The sequence below is a fragment of the Sapajus apella genome, unplaced genomic scaffold (assembly GCF_009761245.1).
Source record: "Sapajus apella isolate SASKATOON/1434 unplaced genomic scaffold, GSC_monkey_1.0 scaffold96, whole genome shotgun sequence".
NCBI lineage: Eukaryota > Metazoa > Chordata > Mammalia > Primates > Cebidae > Sapajus > Sapajus apella.
Window position 1 is genome coordinate 5,774,570 of NW_022437036.1, and position 15,349 is coordinate 5,789,918.

The window sequence follows — 15,349 nt, forward strand, 5'->3', positions numbered from 1 at the left end:
GCCAAACGGATTTGTTTTTCCTTTGACTGCGTTAACCTGTTTGCACAGCCCCACGTGGCTGTTTTTCTTAGAGGTGAGCATCTGCTAACTTGCTGAGTTCTCTAGTAGAGGAGTGGTTCCCTTCACCCATGCATTAGACAGCCTGCACCAAAAGAAAGGCGTCTGGCTCTTCTCTGTGACTCTCGTTCCTATTACTTTTCTTTTGGGGTTTTTCAACTGACCATTTCATTTTGGCTGAATTCTCCACTTTGTGATTCTGAGAGACTTTAGCTGTGAAAGGGCTTCTTGCGAAGGTAGAAAGTATGCCACAAGGCCATGTCTTGACCGAAGTGTGACTTGTCACAGTTGATGCGCCATTTTGAGTTGTTTTTCTTCCCCCACCCTTCCTCTTTAGATGGATTTGAAGACTATGGTCCAGATTGCAACAGCATGAGAGTAACAGCCTTCTTGGATGTTCCAGGCCAGGATAACCTGCTTCCGCTTACTCGCCTGGAGAAGTATGCCTTCAGCGAGAACACCTTCAACCGGTAAGTCCAACTAGGCCTGTGCAGTGTGTTGACAACTGTGTTGTGTGCTTTAAGCTGACAATTGGGGCCACTTCTCTGCGACAGCTTTCAGGTGACTTCATGGATGATGAGGTAGGTGGGATACAGATGGTCTCCAGGATGCTGGGGTTGTGTCTGAATGGTCCCATCTTATTAGGCTTTTTCATTATTTTTGTTATTGTTTTACTGACCACAATAAAAGGAAATGGTGACGAATTTCCTGGTGTTTAAGTGATTAGGATTGCTAACTGAGTTTCTTTCACATATACAGTACTCAGAAAAGTCATGCATTCCTTAATTGAGAAGCACCAAGAAGCATCAGTTGGAAGCACTGTCTGCCCGCTTTGTTTTTTGACTGCACTGTGCATCAGGGACCTCGGTGACAGTATGTCATGCCATGCTCCATTGTCACTGTGTGTGATGTTGGCAGGGTTCGACTCCAGGCTCACATTGGCTAGGCAGATGACCTTGATTCTTAATTTCCTCAAGAAAGCAGGAACTAAGGCTTCTCTTTCCATTTACACTCTACCCAAACTTCTGTGAATTTGAAAGCATTCTCCCCTCCTTTCTCAGCTGAAAGTCTCTCTCCTCCTGTTCTGCCCTTTGACAGGCCATCTGTCCTGGATCCCTCGCCTCCTTCAGGTTTGCCTTCTGTCCTCTGCTGTCCTTACCTGTTACAGGTACCTTTTCATGCCACTTGCAGTACTGGCTTGTCTCCTTCTAAACTGTCCTCTGAGCTTCCCTGCTTTTGTCCTTCCCCATGTAGTCCCTAACTACACCACTCTTTCCTTACCTTCACTGACTCTGAATTTTAAAAATTACATTCTATTAAAAAGAAAAAGAAACAAGAAAAGTTACATTCCATGCCAAATATAGGCTAAGCCCTTTCATCTATTAAATCATAGCAAGCTCACAAGGTTGTTACTGGATGCATCCATTTAATGTTGCAGGTGAGTCCATTATTATTCTCCTTTTTTGCTAGGGAATGATGATATCCTGAATGATGTCTTTTTTTCTTTTTTGTCTTTCTAGTTTCGGCACCTATCTACCGCCAAATAATGTAATTTAATTTTGTTGTTTCTGGACTTTATATATGTGAAATCATGCAGAATGTGTTACTTTTATGGATTTTGCATATATTAATAGTTTGAATTTGTTCTTTTTTAATAGTGTTCTTGAATATACTGACATTTATCCAACTACTATTGTTAAAGAGTTGAAAGCTTTTTGACTATTACAAACAGTTTTCTTGTGAACAGTCTTGTAGCTGTATCTGGGGACACACAAGTATGCATTTCTGTAGGACATGTACCCAGGAAAGAACTGCTGTGTGACGGTGTGTGCTTCTCTTCTACTTTAGTAGACAATGCCAGTTTTCCAAAGTGGTTACATCAATTTATACTCCTACCTTTGCCCTACTATTTTTTTTTTTTTTTGATATGGAGTCTGACTTCTTCCCCCAGGCTGGAGTGCAATGGCGTGATCTTGGCTTACTGCAACCTCTGCCTCCTGGGTTCAAGCAATTCTCTTGCCATAGCCTCTCAAGTAGCTGGGAATACAGGTGCCCACCACCATGCCCTGCCAAGTTTTGTAGTTTTAGTAGAGATGAGGTTTTACTGTGTTGCCCAGGCTAGTCTCAAACTCCTGACCTCGGTTGATCCACCTGCCTCGGCCTCCCAGAGTGCTGGGATTACAGGTTTGAGCCACCATGCCCACCGGCCTTACCTTTGTCCTACATTTTATCTGCCAACTGGTATTGCCAGATTTTTGTATTTTAACCAATCCAGTAGTTTGGTAGTGTATATAATGGTATCACTTTGTGATCTGAATTTTTGTTTTCCTTACTATGAGTTTAAACACCTTTTCACATGTTTGTTGAACATTCGTATTTCTTTTTTGTGAAGTGCCTATTCAAATCTTTGGTTGAATTGGCAGGGAGAAGATAGGTTGTCTTTTTGTTATTGATTTGTGGAAATTCTGTGTGTATTCTGGATTTCAAACCTTTGTTAATTATGTATGATAAACATCTTTCAACTGGTGGCTTGTGTTTAAACTCCCTTTGTGGTATTCTTTTGGTGACCAGAAGCTATTCTTTTTTTTTTTTTTTTTTTGTTTTTTTTTTTGAGACTTTGGGTAACAAGGTAACAAGTCTCGCTCTGTTACCCAGCTAGAGTGCAGTGGTGCAGTTCATGGCTGGAGCCTCAAACTCCTGGGCTCAAGAGATCCTCCTGCTTCAGCCTCCTGAGTAGCTGTGACTACAGGCACATGCCCAGTGACTTTATTTTGCATAGAAACAGGGTCTCACTATGTTGTCTAGGCTGATTTCAAAGTCCTGGCCTCAACGGTATGAGCACTGTACCTGGCACACAAGCTGTTCACTTTAATGTAGTTAAATTTTTTGACATTTTCCTTTATACTTAGGGCATTTAGAAGCTTTTTTCTCTAGTTCTTTATATTGCTTTAAAACCTTTATTTTTTTTCCTGTGAAAGAAATATACTATAGTCTATAATCTGCCTGAACTTAATTTTTCTTTATCATTTGAAAAATGACTCTAGCTTCATTTTTCTAATGTCACAGTGTCATTTATCAAAAATGTGTTCTTTCCTCACTGTTCTGGAGTGCCACCTCTGTAATAGTCCAGCCTCTGTTTACAGTCTTTGTCTGGACTCTCTCTTCTCTTCCAGTGGTTCCCTCCGCTAATACTGCCTTGTTTTGATTACTGTAGATTTGTAGTAAGTCTTGATATTTGATATAACAAGTCTTCTTATCTTGTTTTTCTTCTTTGGCATGACTTGTTATCCTTGGTCCTTTGTATTACCATATAAATTTTAAATCTAGCTTACCAGATTCTAACAAAATAAAACAAAACAGAACATCTATTAGGATTTTGATTGGGTTTGCATTGAATCTATAGGTCAATTTGGAGAGTATTGCCCTTTTTGTAATATGTAGACTTCCAGTCCATAAACATGGTATATCTTTTCATTTATCTAGGTTTTTCTTTAGTTTCCCAATACAGTCTGGTCATTTTCTCTGCAGAAGTTTTATGCTTTTTTTTGGCTGGGCATTTTAAAGGAAATTTGGGACATCATATTTTATCCAGTTAAGAACTTAGAGCAAATCTAACTGAAATATCATCACATTTAACAAAATCAACAACAATGCTTTCCAGTTTACCATTCTATGTCCTTAAGTACTTAAGAGGAAACTGTACAACATAAAATGCAGATGTTACAAAAGAAAAGCCAAAAAAACAAAGAAACTGAACCAAGTTTTCCTGACTATCTCAAAAATACCTTTTATGGTTGATTTGTTTGAATCATGATCCAAATAAGGTCTACACATTTCATTAGGTAGATGTGTCTCTTAAATCTGTTTTTGTTTACAGTTTTTTTTTCTTTTTGATCTTAAACTCCTTTTAATCTCCAATGGTTCTTTCTTTCATCTTTCTCTATATCATCTATTTGTTGAAGGGATTATTAGCTTAGAGAATTTTCCACATTCTGTGTTTGGTGGTCATCATTCTCATGGCATCATTTGCTCTGTCCTTTCTGTAAACTGAAAACCACATTTGGAGAATTGATTATATTCTGCTTCAATTTTTTTTAAAAACAAAACCTCATATGTTGTTTTGTCAAGTTCATATTACAAAACATCAGGAAACAATGTCTAGTTGTCACACTTTTAGAGATCTCATATTGAGCAGTGGGCTCAGGTGTTTTGTTTTTTCATTATAAAATTCCTCACCAATCTTTCTTCTGGTGATTTCAGAGTTCACAAATAATCATTGCTTAAATCTGTTATTTCATTCTGGATTGGAAAATGGCAATTTCTTTTTTCTCTTCTTTTTAATTGTCTGCGAGATCTGCAGTGTGGCCCCATTTCCATCCTGCTGTTTGTTATTTGTGCCTTCTTTCTTTTTTTTCCCCCTAGATAATTCTTACCAGAAGGTTATGAATTTCATTAGTTATTTCAAAGAATCAAGTTTTGGCTTCGTTTCCTGTTGTGTGTTTCTTTTCTATAATAGTTCAGTAATATCTGCTCTAATCTGTATTATTTTTTTCTCGGGTTTTTTTTTTTTTAACTTTTGGGATTTAATTGCTTTTTCTTACTTGAAGGATACTTAGTTTAATTTTTTTGTTTTTTGTTTTTGGCTTTTCTTTTGTAACATCTGCATTTAATATTGTACAGTTTCCTCTTAGGTACTATCTTAGCTGCATCCTCAAGTTTTTATATATAACATTTTCATTATTTCTCAGCACAAGTATTTTTAATGTTAATAATGATTTCTCCTTTGATCATTTAGTAATTCAGAAGTGTGTTGTTGTATTTCCAGATATTTGAGGATTTTCCAGATATCTTTCTGTTATTCATTTATAATTTAATTCTTTTGTGGTCAGAGAACATACTTTGTATTTTTTCCCTTTTAAATTTGTTGAGATTTATTTTATGGCTCCAAATGTGTTCTATCTTAGTAAACTATTCCATATCCACTTGAAAGGAATGTGCATTGCAATGCACTGCAATGTTTTTGGGTATCTTATAAATTAGGTTAAGGGTAATACATGCTTATCTATTTTCTGTTTTACTCGTTCTGTCAGTTACTAAGAGAAATGTTGTCACCTGTAACCACAATTGTGGATTTTCCTTTTAATTTTAGTTATATGTATTTTACGTATTTTGAAGTTTTGATGTTGGGTGCATACACATTTAGTATTGTTCTGGTTTGTTGAATAAATTGATTTCTTTTTTTTGGAGACAGAGTCTTGCTCTATCCCCCAGGCTGGAGTGCAGTGGTGCGAACTTGTCTTACCGCAACCTCTGCTTCCCAGGTTCAAGCGATTCTGATTCTCCTGCCTCAGCCTCCTGAGTAGCTGGGATTACAGGTGAGCGCCACCATGCCTGCCTAATTTTTGTATTTTTAGTAGAGACAGGGTTTCACCATTTGGTCTCCAGGCTGGTGTCGAACTCCTGACCTCAGTTGATCCACCCACCTCAGCCTACCAAAGTCCTAGAATTCAGGTGTGGGGCACCATGCTGGGCCTGATTTCTTAACACTGGATAATGTCCCTTTTTTCTCCCCTAGCAATATTCTCCTTTACTGAAGCTTACCGTGTCTGATATTAATATATACACTCCAGCTGTCTTTTGATTAATGTTTGAGTGGTGTATTTTTGTTCATACTTTTATTTTTAACTTATCTATCTTTAAATTTAAAGTTTGTTTATTATAGAAGGCATATAATTAGGTCTTGCTTTTTATCTAATTGAATAATCTCTGCCTCTTAATTTGAATGTTTAAATCATTTCCATTTGATGTTACTATTGATGTGGTTTGTTTAAATCTACCATCTTAATATTTATTTTTTTATTTGTCTCAACTATTCTTGTTTTCTGTTTTTCCTGCCTTAGAAAAAATCATTTTTTCCCCACTGTTGGCTTATTTGTTATACAGTACCTCTTCTTAAAAATTTTAATTGATTGTTCTAGGGATTACAGTATAATTTTTTCATTCATCATGACACATGTTCAAATAAAATGATACCACTTTGCATACTGTATAGTTGGCGATGTTGCATAAGAACCTCACAGCAGTGTTCTTCTGCTTCTCCTCCTCTGTCTTTTGTGCTGTTATTTTCCTACATTTTACTTGTACACAATTCATATGTTTCAGAATACTTTTTACAATGTGTACTTCATATAGCAGCTATCTTAAGGCAATTACAAATAAGAAATGGATTTTTAAATATTTGCCATCTTTTTTTTTTTAACCATTTTTGATGTTTTTTGATTTTTTTTGGTAACCTGCCAATTTCTATTAGGTATCCTTTTTGCCTTAAGAAATTCTTTTAACAATTTTTGTTTTGTACAAGACTGTTGTCAGTGAATTTTCTCAGCTTTTGTTTGTCTGAAAGAGTATTTCAATTCTTTCTTTAATTAACAGACTTTATTTTTGAGAGCATTTCAGATTTACAGAAAAGTCAAGTGGAAGGTACGGAAAGTTCTCACATTGGTTAGCTGCCCAGCGTGTCCAGCGTTTCCTCTGGACCTTTCCATACTGTTCGCGCTTATCTTAAAGTCCTTGTCTCATCATTCCAACATCCAAGGTCTCTGCCAAACTTCTCATCTTCACACTCCTCATCTCTCTGGCTAGTCCCTTTGTGTTCTGTGTTCCTGTCATATTCTGTGAGTACTCTCTGTGGGTCCTGTTCCTACTGGTCATCATAATTTTCTTGTTTACCTCCGGGCCTAGTTTGTAAAGCTTATAAGAGCAGGGCCTGGACCTTTCTCATCCTGGTATTCCAAGCTCCTCACACGGAGTCTAGAGCTGGTTGGGCTCAACACATGATTGTAACTGGATGATTGGGGAAAGAAGGAACAAAGACATGGAGGGCTAATCCATGATTGGATTTCCAGGGAACATTGGTTATGTTGCCATGAAAAATTAAGCCATCCTCTTTTTTTTTTTTGAGATGGAGTCTCACTCTGTTGCCCAAGCTGGAGTGCAGTGTCATGATCTCAGCTCACTGCAACCTCTGCCTCCTAGGTTCCAGTGATTCTTGTGCCTCAGCCTCCCGAGTAGTTAGGATTACAGGCACACACTACAATGCCCAGCTAAATTTTGTAGTTTTAGTAGAGATGGGGTTTCACCATGTTGGCCAGGCTGGTCTTGAACTCATGACTTCAGGTGATATGCCTGCCTTGGTCTCCCTGGCCATCCTCTTTATCTTTAAGAAAAAAAAAATTCATAAACATAATACATGCCCATTGAAATATTTAACAACTTCGGGAATTTAAATAGCGTTTCCCTCCCTCCCCTATTACAACCTTGTGAAGTTTGATGAATATCCTTCTAGATTATTTCCTAAATAAGTATATGTATATATGAATGTGTTTATGTCTACATATATTGCACGTGTATACCTAAATGTAATTTGTATTAAGAAATAGGCTCATGCCATATGCAAAATTTTTCACCTCTTTTCATTTAGTGTATCATGGCCATCTTTCTAACTTAGTACATATCTAGAGATACTAAGACCATACAAATGGTTGCATGGTATGCCAGGATATAGATAGGTCATAATTTATTTAAGCTTCTCTCTGTTCATTTGTTGTTGGCAGCTTCTTGCTTGTCTTGCAATCCTAGTGGCTGGCACCATGGAGGACTTATGGTGTGCCGCTACCCTGCTTCGTGCTTGCTACATGTCATCTCGCTGAGTTTTCCTGCGCTCTTCTGAGTACAGGCATGGTTTGTCTCTCCAGAGGGCCACTTTCTTCTTTCATCTTATTAACAAAGCTAACAAACAAGTTAAGTGTCGAGGCGAGGCTTCTGGACTCGGCTCATCCACTGTGGGCTCTCCAGGTCATTGCAATATAAGCAGCCAGATTTTCCAAGGTGATGGTTCCAAAGCACCAATTTGTTTGAGTCTTTAGCTCTCTCCTGTTCTGTAGTAGAGTTGTCTGTGCTTCAGGCATCCTCTCTTATCCCTTTCCTCGCTTTCTTTAAGAGGGCAGGTCCCTTGCAACCATTTGAGGCTGGATGCAAATTTGCCTATCTGTTCTATGGCCCTAGAAGCAGATTGGGGATCTTAGTTGCCTGATTTCCCAAGGGAAGCTGAATGATTGTGGTCCGGTGAAATGTAATTAGTGACTTTCTCTGCAGTGTCTATTTTGACTTTCCCAAACCTCTTGGCTTCCAGATCGCGATCTTTCATCCCAAGGGCAACGTAAATCTCCCTGGGTACAGGCTTGAGTTGATGGATTTCTTCCGATAGTATCCTGGGCCAAAGGACTGAACCTTTGAATTCTACATTTTTAGTCTTTTTTTTTTTTTTTCCTGCAGTCAGGGTGGGTTTTCAAAGTGAATTCTTCTGATGCATACATGGCCAGAAATGACATGCATTGTTCCTGGAGGGTCAGTTGCTCAGCGGAGTGGACAGAGGCAGTCGGGTCTCTTTCTACTTGATCAGAGAAAGCCCTCAGTAGCTCCAGTTCTTCTACTTGGACACAGAGGCCACCAGATCACCCCAGGGCACTGCTGTTGGCCCTGACTTTTTCCCTTCTCAGTGTCTTTGTTTAAAGAACTTTTATTGAGGCATATTTTGCATACGATAAGCTTCACCCACTTTAATCGTTCACTTGGATGAATTTTGTAAATGTATACAGTCATCCAACCATTGTCACAGTGGAGTTCAAAAGTTTCAATCACCTGACAAGTTCCCTTATTTGCGCTTTTGCTGTCTGGCGGTCCCTCCCTCCCTGACCACCATGGGCCCAGGCAACCATTGACCTTGTTTCTGATGTTTGCAAAATATTTTGCCTTTTCTAGAATTTCCTATAAATTCAGTCCTATGGGATATAATCTTATATGTCTGGCTTCTGTTCCCTAGCAAAATGCATTAGAAATTCATCCCTGTTGTTATCAATAGCTAATTCCTTTTTATTGCTGAGTATGCACAGATATCCTGTGTTTTGTATTGCATTCACCAGTTCAGAGAACACTGGGAGTTTTCCACTTCATGGCTGTTGTGAATGAATGCCTGTATGAACATTTTCATTCCACTTTGTGTGGACATAGGTTTTCATCTCTTATGGGCAAATGCCTAAGAGTGAAATTGCTGGGTTGACTGGTCAGTGTATGTTTTAACTTTCAGAGGAATTGCCACACTGTTTTCCAAATTGCCTGTACTATTTCGCACTTCTACAAATGTCTGTGGATTCCTATTTCATCTCTTTGTCAGCACTTGGTATTGTTATGATAATTTTAGTTCTTCCTGTAGTTGTAGTGTTACCTCATTGTAGCTTTTGCATTTTTGGCCTTGTGTTTTATTTTGTCTTTACGTTTTTTATTTTGAAAAAATTTTAGGTTTACAGAAGTGTTGCAGAGATAGTACTGAGAGTTAGTTCCCCTATACCTTTTGCCCAACTTCTAATGCAGTGGCTTTCAATTATGGGTAATTTTGCCTCCAAAGGATCTTAGACAGTGTCTAGATATATTTTTGGTTGTCACATCTTGGGGCACCGGGGGTGCTACTGACTTCTGTGGGTAGAGGCCAGGGATGCTACTAAACATCCTGCAATGCACCAGGCAGCCCCTTGCCCCCAACAAAGACTTATCCACTCCAAACTATCGGTAGCGCCGAGGTCAGGAAACTGCTCTAATGTTTACAGCTTAAATAAGCATGACACATTTATCATAACTAAGAAAGTAACATTGGCATTGGTACACTGTTAAATAACTTGCAGATTTCACTTGGAGTCTACATTTTCTCATTAATGTTCTTTTTCTGCTCCGGGATCCCATGTGCTACATTACATTTACAGTTGCCTGTCTCCTTAGGCCCTCCCATCTGTGATGGAACGTTCTATCCTTGTCTTTCATGATCTTGACATTTTTTTTTTTTTTTGTGACAGGGCCTTGCTTTGTCACCCAGGTTGGAGTGCAGTGGTGCGATTTCAGCTCCCTGCAACCTCTACCTCCTGGGTTCAAGTGATCCTCCCACCTCAGCCTCCTGAGTAGCTGGGACTGCAGGTGCATGCCACCATGCCTTGCTAAGTTTTGCATTTTTTATAGAGACTGGGTTTCAACATGTTGCTTAGGTTGGTCTCAAACTCATGGATTCAAGCAATCTGCCTGCCTTGGCCTCACAAAGTGCTGGGGTCACAGGTGTTAGCCATCGTGCTTGGTCAATTTGTAGTTTTCTGAAGACTTGTGATGTTGAGAATTTTTTCTTGTATTTCTTGGCTGTTTGTACATTTTCTTTTGTGAGGTTGTTAAAATCTTTTGCTTTTTAAAAGAATAAAACAACTTTATTGAGATTTAGTTTGCGTAGGGTCATATATTTCACTGTTTTAAAGTGTATAAGTTGATGGTTTTTAGTATATTTACAGAGTTGTGCAACATTGCCACAATGAATTTTAAAACATTTTTATCACCTCAATAAGAAATCTGGTTCCCATTAGCAACCACTACCCATTCCTCTCCAATCTGCCACTGCTAGGCAACCACTCATCCACTTTGTGTCTCCACTGATTTGCCTAGTCCAGGCATTTTATAGAAATGTAATCAGATAATATGTCATCTTTTGTGACTGACTTCTTTCACTTAGCATGCCGTTTTCAGTATTCACCCATGGTTTGCTTGAGCCCAGGAGTTCAAGGCTGCAGTGAGCTATGATTGTGTCACTTGCATTCTAGCCTGAGTGACAGAGTGAGACCCTGTGTTTCAAAAAAAAAAAAAGCTACACTATATTGTAGTATGCATCAGTACCTCATTCCTTTAAATAATGTTCCATTGAATGGATACATAGTATTTTGATTATTCATTCATCAGTTGATATTTAGGTTGTTTCCACCTTTCGGTTATTAGTATTAATAATGTGTTGGGATCATTTATGAATACATATTATTTTAATTGGGATGTTTGTCTGCTTATTATTGAGTTATGAGAGTATAAGGATTATTTATATATTCTGGATACCAGTTTTCATCAGATATTTTCTCCATTCTGTGGCTCATCATTTTTATTTTCTCAGTGGTGTGATTTAGGGAGCAAAGTTTTAAATTTTGATGAAGTCAAATTTATCAGTTTTTTTCTTTTATGGTTTATGTTCTTTGGCTCCTGAGAAATCTTTGTCTAACCTAAGGTCAGAAAGATTTTTTTTTCTTTTCAAGGAATTTTATGTTTTCGTTCTTACATTAGATATATGGTCTTTTGAATGAATTTTGGTGTATGGTGTAAAATGAGTCAATGTTCTTTTTTTCTCCCCCAATATGACTATTTTTTCTAGCACCACTTTTTGAAGACTTCCGCCGTTCATCTTTAAAAAAAAAAATCACTTCATATGTGTGTGGGTTTGTTTCTGGACTTTGACATTGACTTTTCTCTATTTCTCCTTGCAGTTGTATTGTTTTTTGCTGCATGTATTTTGAAGCTCTCTTATTGGGCATATATACATTTGAGATAATTATGTCTTCTTCATGAGTTTACCCCTTTATCATTATGAAATGACCTTTTTTTCCTTGGTGATATTCTTTTGTCCAAAATCTGTTTTGTCTGATGTTAGCATACTCCAGCTTTCTTTGGACTATTGTTATCATAATATATTTTTAAATTATTTATTTGCATCTGTTTATTTAAAGTGTGTTTCTTATAATTAATACGTAGCTGGGTCTTGTTTTTTATCCATTTTATTAATCTTTTTCTAATTGGAATGTTTAGACCATTTACATTTAATGTAATTATTGACGTAGTTAGGCTTAAGCATATCATCTTGCTGTTTGTTTTCTGTTTGTCACATCTGTTTTGTTTCCTTTTTGTTCTTTATCTGCTTTCTCTTGAGTTAATTGAACTTTTTTGTGATTTTAGTTTGATTTTTAAATAGTTTATTAGTTATAATTCATTTTTTTTGTTTTAGTGGTTGCCTTAGCATTTATGGTATGTATATTTAACTTACCATGGTCTACCTTCCAGTGGTATTTTACCACTTCATGTATAGTATAAAGACCTTGTCATAGTGTGCCTTTGTTTCTCCTCTCCTGGTCTTTATGTTATTTTTGTCGTGTATTTTATTATATATGTGTTATAAATCCACAGTAATAAAATACTATTTTTAACTTAGTCGATTATTTCTTAAAGAGATTTAAATAATAAAAGTTTTATATATATATATATATATATATATATATATATATATTTATGTAGTTATCACTTCTGGTGCTCTTTATTCCTTTCTGTATATTCAGATTTCCATCTGGTGTCATTTTCTTTCTGCCTGAAGGGCTTTCTTTATCATTTCTTATAGTTCAATCTGCTGGTGATAGAGTTTTTGGATGTCTAAAAGAATTTTTTATTCATTTTTAATTTCCTGTCTTTGGGTGGTCTAGAGCTAGCCACAGTTCACAGTGGCCTCCTGGGCATGTGGATCCACTCTTATGGAAGGCCCCACACCTTAGGGTGTCCCCCACCCCTTCCCTGCTTCATTGATCAGTATATTGATGGAATTAGCTGTTAGAGAGATTTTGACGTTTCTTCTCAGTAGGCCTTCTGTAGCTCTGGCTCAGATCATGCTTATGATGGGACATGGTCACTTGGTCCTGCAACGACAGTCACATTGTCTCCCCCCATGGCCAGAGCTTCCTTCTGTATAGAACGGCGTAGTGCCCATCATACCTCTGTCGCTTGCCGTCTTGCAGGGGGACTTTCCTGAGTTGAGTCTCGGCCTGCTCCTCAGCCTCAGGCTGACTTACTGTTCCCCTGTACATTGCTCAGGCTGGTGGACTGTGGTGGTTTCACTATCCTTCTGACTCTATCTTAGTTCTCTTGACCAGTTCTGCCTATAGTGGGATGCAGTCTCTCCAGCGCCTCCTTTCCTTACTCCCATCAAAATAAACATCTATAGGTCCTTCTTGTTTTATAGGTTTTATGGTTAATCAGCACAGGGAGGTAAGAAAGTAAAAATAATAAATGTAGAGAAATGTCTGACTTTAAAAAACTCTCTCAAGGCTTTCTGAAAGAATTTTTGCAGAATTTCTAGTCTGCACTTCCTCATTCAGTCACTAAGAGGCCATCAGATGCCTCTTTGGGCCTTTCTCTTCTGCATTTATTGATCCTTTAGTTCCCTTTGACTGCCTTGGGCTTTTCTTCCAAGCCCATGTAGGCCTGAGGAACCAGTCAGAAAATAAGAAAAGGGTTTTCCCTTATTCTCAAGCGGACATTTTCAAGCTCTGATGACTGCCAGACTACAAGATGGGGGCCTCCTTTCCTGTAGGACTCTGGCCTGCATTGGAACGGCCGAATTTGGGTATTCCCAGGTAGTCTCCATCCTCCTGGACACAGGTTGCTCAGTTTGTCTTGTGTCAAGGTGTGTTTACCTGCTCTTAGCACAATGCCTGGAACCTTGTGGTCCCTCAGTCAGTATGGCCCAAATGACCACATGTATTGTTTTTGTCTCCATAGGCAGATTATTGCCAGAGGGCTGCTTGATGTCTTCCGGGACTTCAGTAACAATGAGGAGGACTTCCTAACAGTAATGGCGATCGTGGTCAGATTGTCAGAAGATGCAGGTTTGTATAAGTATTGTATAATTTTATTTTTTACTTATGAATTTTTAAGAAATTATATATAACCAATAATAGCTAATTAAAAAAACTTTATTAATTGATAAACAGTTATAATTAATAACTTTTAAGCAATTTCTAACCACGAATGGATTTTGTCATGAAGAATGGGTGTCTTATTTGAATTTTGACTGAAATTTTCTTACATTTAGAAAATCAGAGTGATTAATGGCTGTGAATACTGTTTGCCTTGGCATTTAGGCCTTTTGTATTTCTTGAGTTTTGCCAGACTACTGGTTGCTAAGAAATGCCAGATCGAAAGAAGCCTCTTGGGTTAGAAAATCTGAGTCATTAGTTTCCCTCAATGGGAATCTTGAGTTTTCTTTCTCATTCTACCTCTCCATGATTGGTGTTCTGGAAGAAAAGCACGTGGCTGTACTGCAGACACGATGATGTTGTCTTCCCCCTGCCCCAGTAGAGATGAGTTAGATGGGTAAGTGGTGGGGCTGCTGGTACTGAGAGCTGTGCTGCAGCCCCCTCCTCCCTACAGAATGAATGATGAAAACTTCAGAAAGTTTCAGGACTCCCAGGCTTTAGAATTTGATCATTTTAACTGAAAATGGAAAAATAAGACTTCCGTATTAGCTCCCATATTAGTTAAAAATATTCATATGAATATAATACAATGCTTTTAAAAAGGCCCAAGTGGATGTTTTGCGTCTTTAAATGGATTCTCTTTGTAAATGAGTCACCATTTACAGTGCTGTAGCAATTATATATTTGTGTTAAATTTAATGTGGTATATTGGAGCTAGAGCCGCTCTTTTGTTTAATGCTTTGCCTTAGAAATAATTGGGATGCGTGGATTGTGGGGGAGTGCATTTATGAAAAAATTATTTATAATGTATACATTCTGGCTAGAATTTCAATAAGCACAACCCATAGGTCTGGCATATAAGCCATTGGTTGTAATGGCTCTTGGACGCCGGCCCAGCATGCAGACTTCTTGCTCCCTCCTCAATTTATATATGGCTTGTTATAATAGAGTTGTCATTCTCTCTTCTTTTTATGTTTTTATATTGCTGTATAGCTCATTAGCTTTTTAAGCCTGTCTGCAGCATAAATACTCTAAATGGGAAATGATTTTTAAACTGCATTTGTCTAATTTCTTTGATGAAGTATTTTAGTAAGAAAAGCTAGAAACTATCAGTATATACTATGTAAGATGCTCGGCTTATTCTTTAATTTTTCTAAATTTTTTATTGCTGCAGAGCCCACAGTGCGGACTGAGCTGATGGAACAGATTCCTCCTATTGCCATTTTTTTACAAGAAAACAGATCAAATTTTCCAGTGGTGCTCTCCGAATATCTCATACCTATTGTGGTGAGGTACCTCACAGATCCAAACAATCAGGTTTGAAAAATTATAACCTTAAGATCTTTTTAGCAAATGCGCTTTAGTCTTGTTTTAGCTGATATTCATAATTCAAAAAACAGCTTCTTAGAGTTAAGTGATTTGAGAACAAAAGATCTACCCGTGTACGGTTCCTCTAGTCATGTAGGAAGATAGCACTCATTCTTATCATGAAATCTTTCTTCTTTTCCTTTAACATTTTACTATGGAAATTTTCACACACACGTAACAGTAGAGAGAATATGAAAATGAATGCCTGTGTGCCCGACACCTAGCATCAACTGTCATTAACATTTGACCTGGCCGGGCGCGATGGCATACACCTGTAA

General features: G+C 37.8%; 1 protein-coding gene across 4 annotated transcripts in view; it reads left to right on the top strand.

Moving 5' to 3' along the window:
- Positions 1 to 15,349, top strand: part of LOC116535794 (serine/threonine-protein phosphatase 4 regulatory subunit 1-like) — a 77,879-nt gene that overhangs the window by 26,593 nt on the left and 35,937 nt on the right. For 3 of the 4 annotated variants that reach the window (XM_032257197.1, XM_032257196.1, XM_032257195.1), the window contains 3 exons: positions 395 to 527; positions 13,507 to 13,613; positions 14,878 to 15,020. In XM_032257197.1, coding sequence (XP_032113088.1) covers positions 430 to 527; positions 13,507 to 13,613; positions 14,878 to 15,020 — 348 coding nt within the window. In that variant the 5' untranslated portion in view covers positions 395 to 429. Of the gene's footprint in view, positions 1 to 394; positions 528 to 5,386; positions 5,433 to 13,506; positions 13,614 to 14,877; positions 15,021 to 15,349 lie in introns of those variants that run through there. The other variant, XM_032257198.1, reaches the window with a different exon arrangement.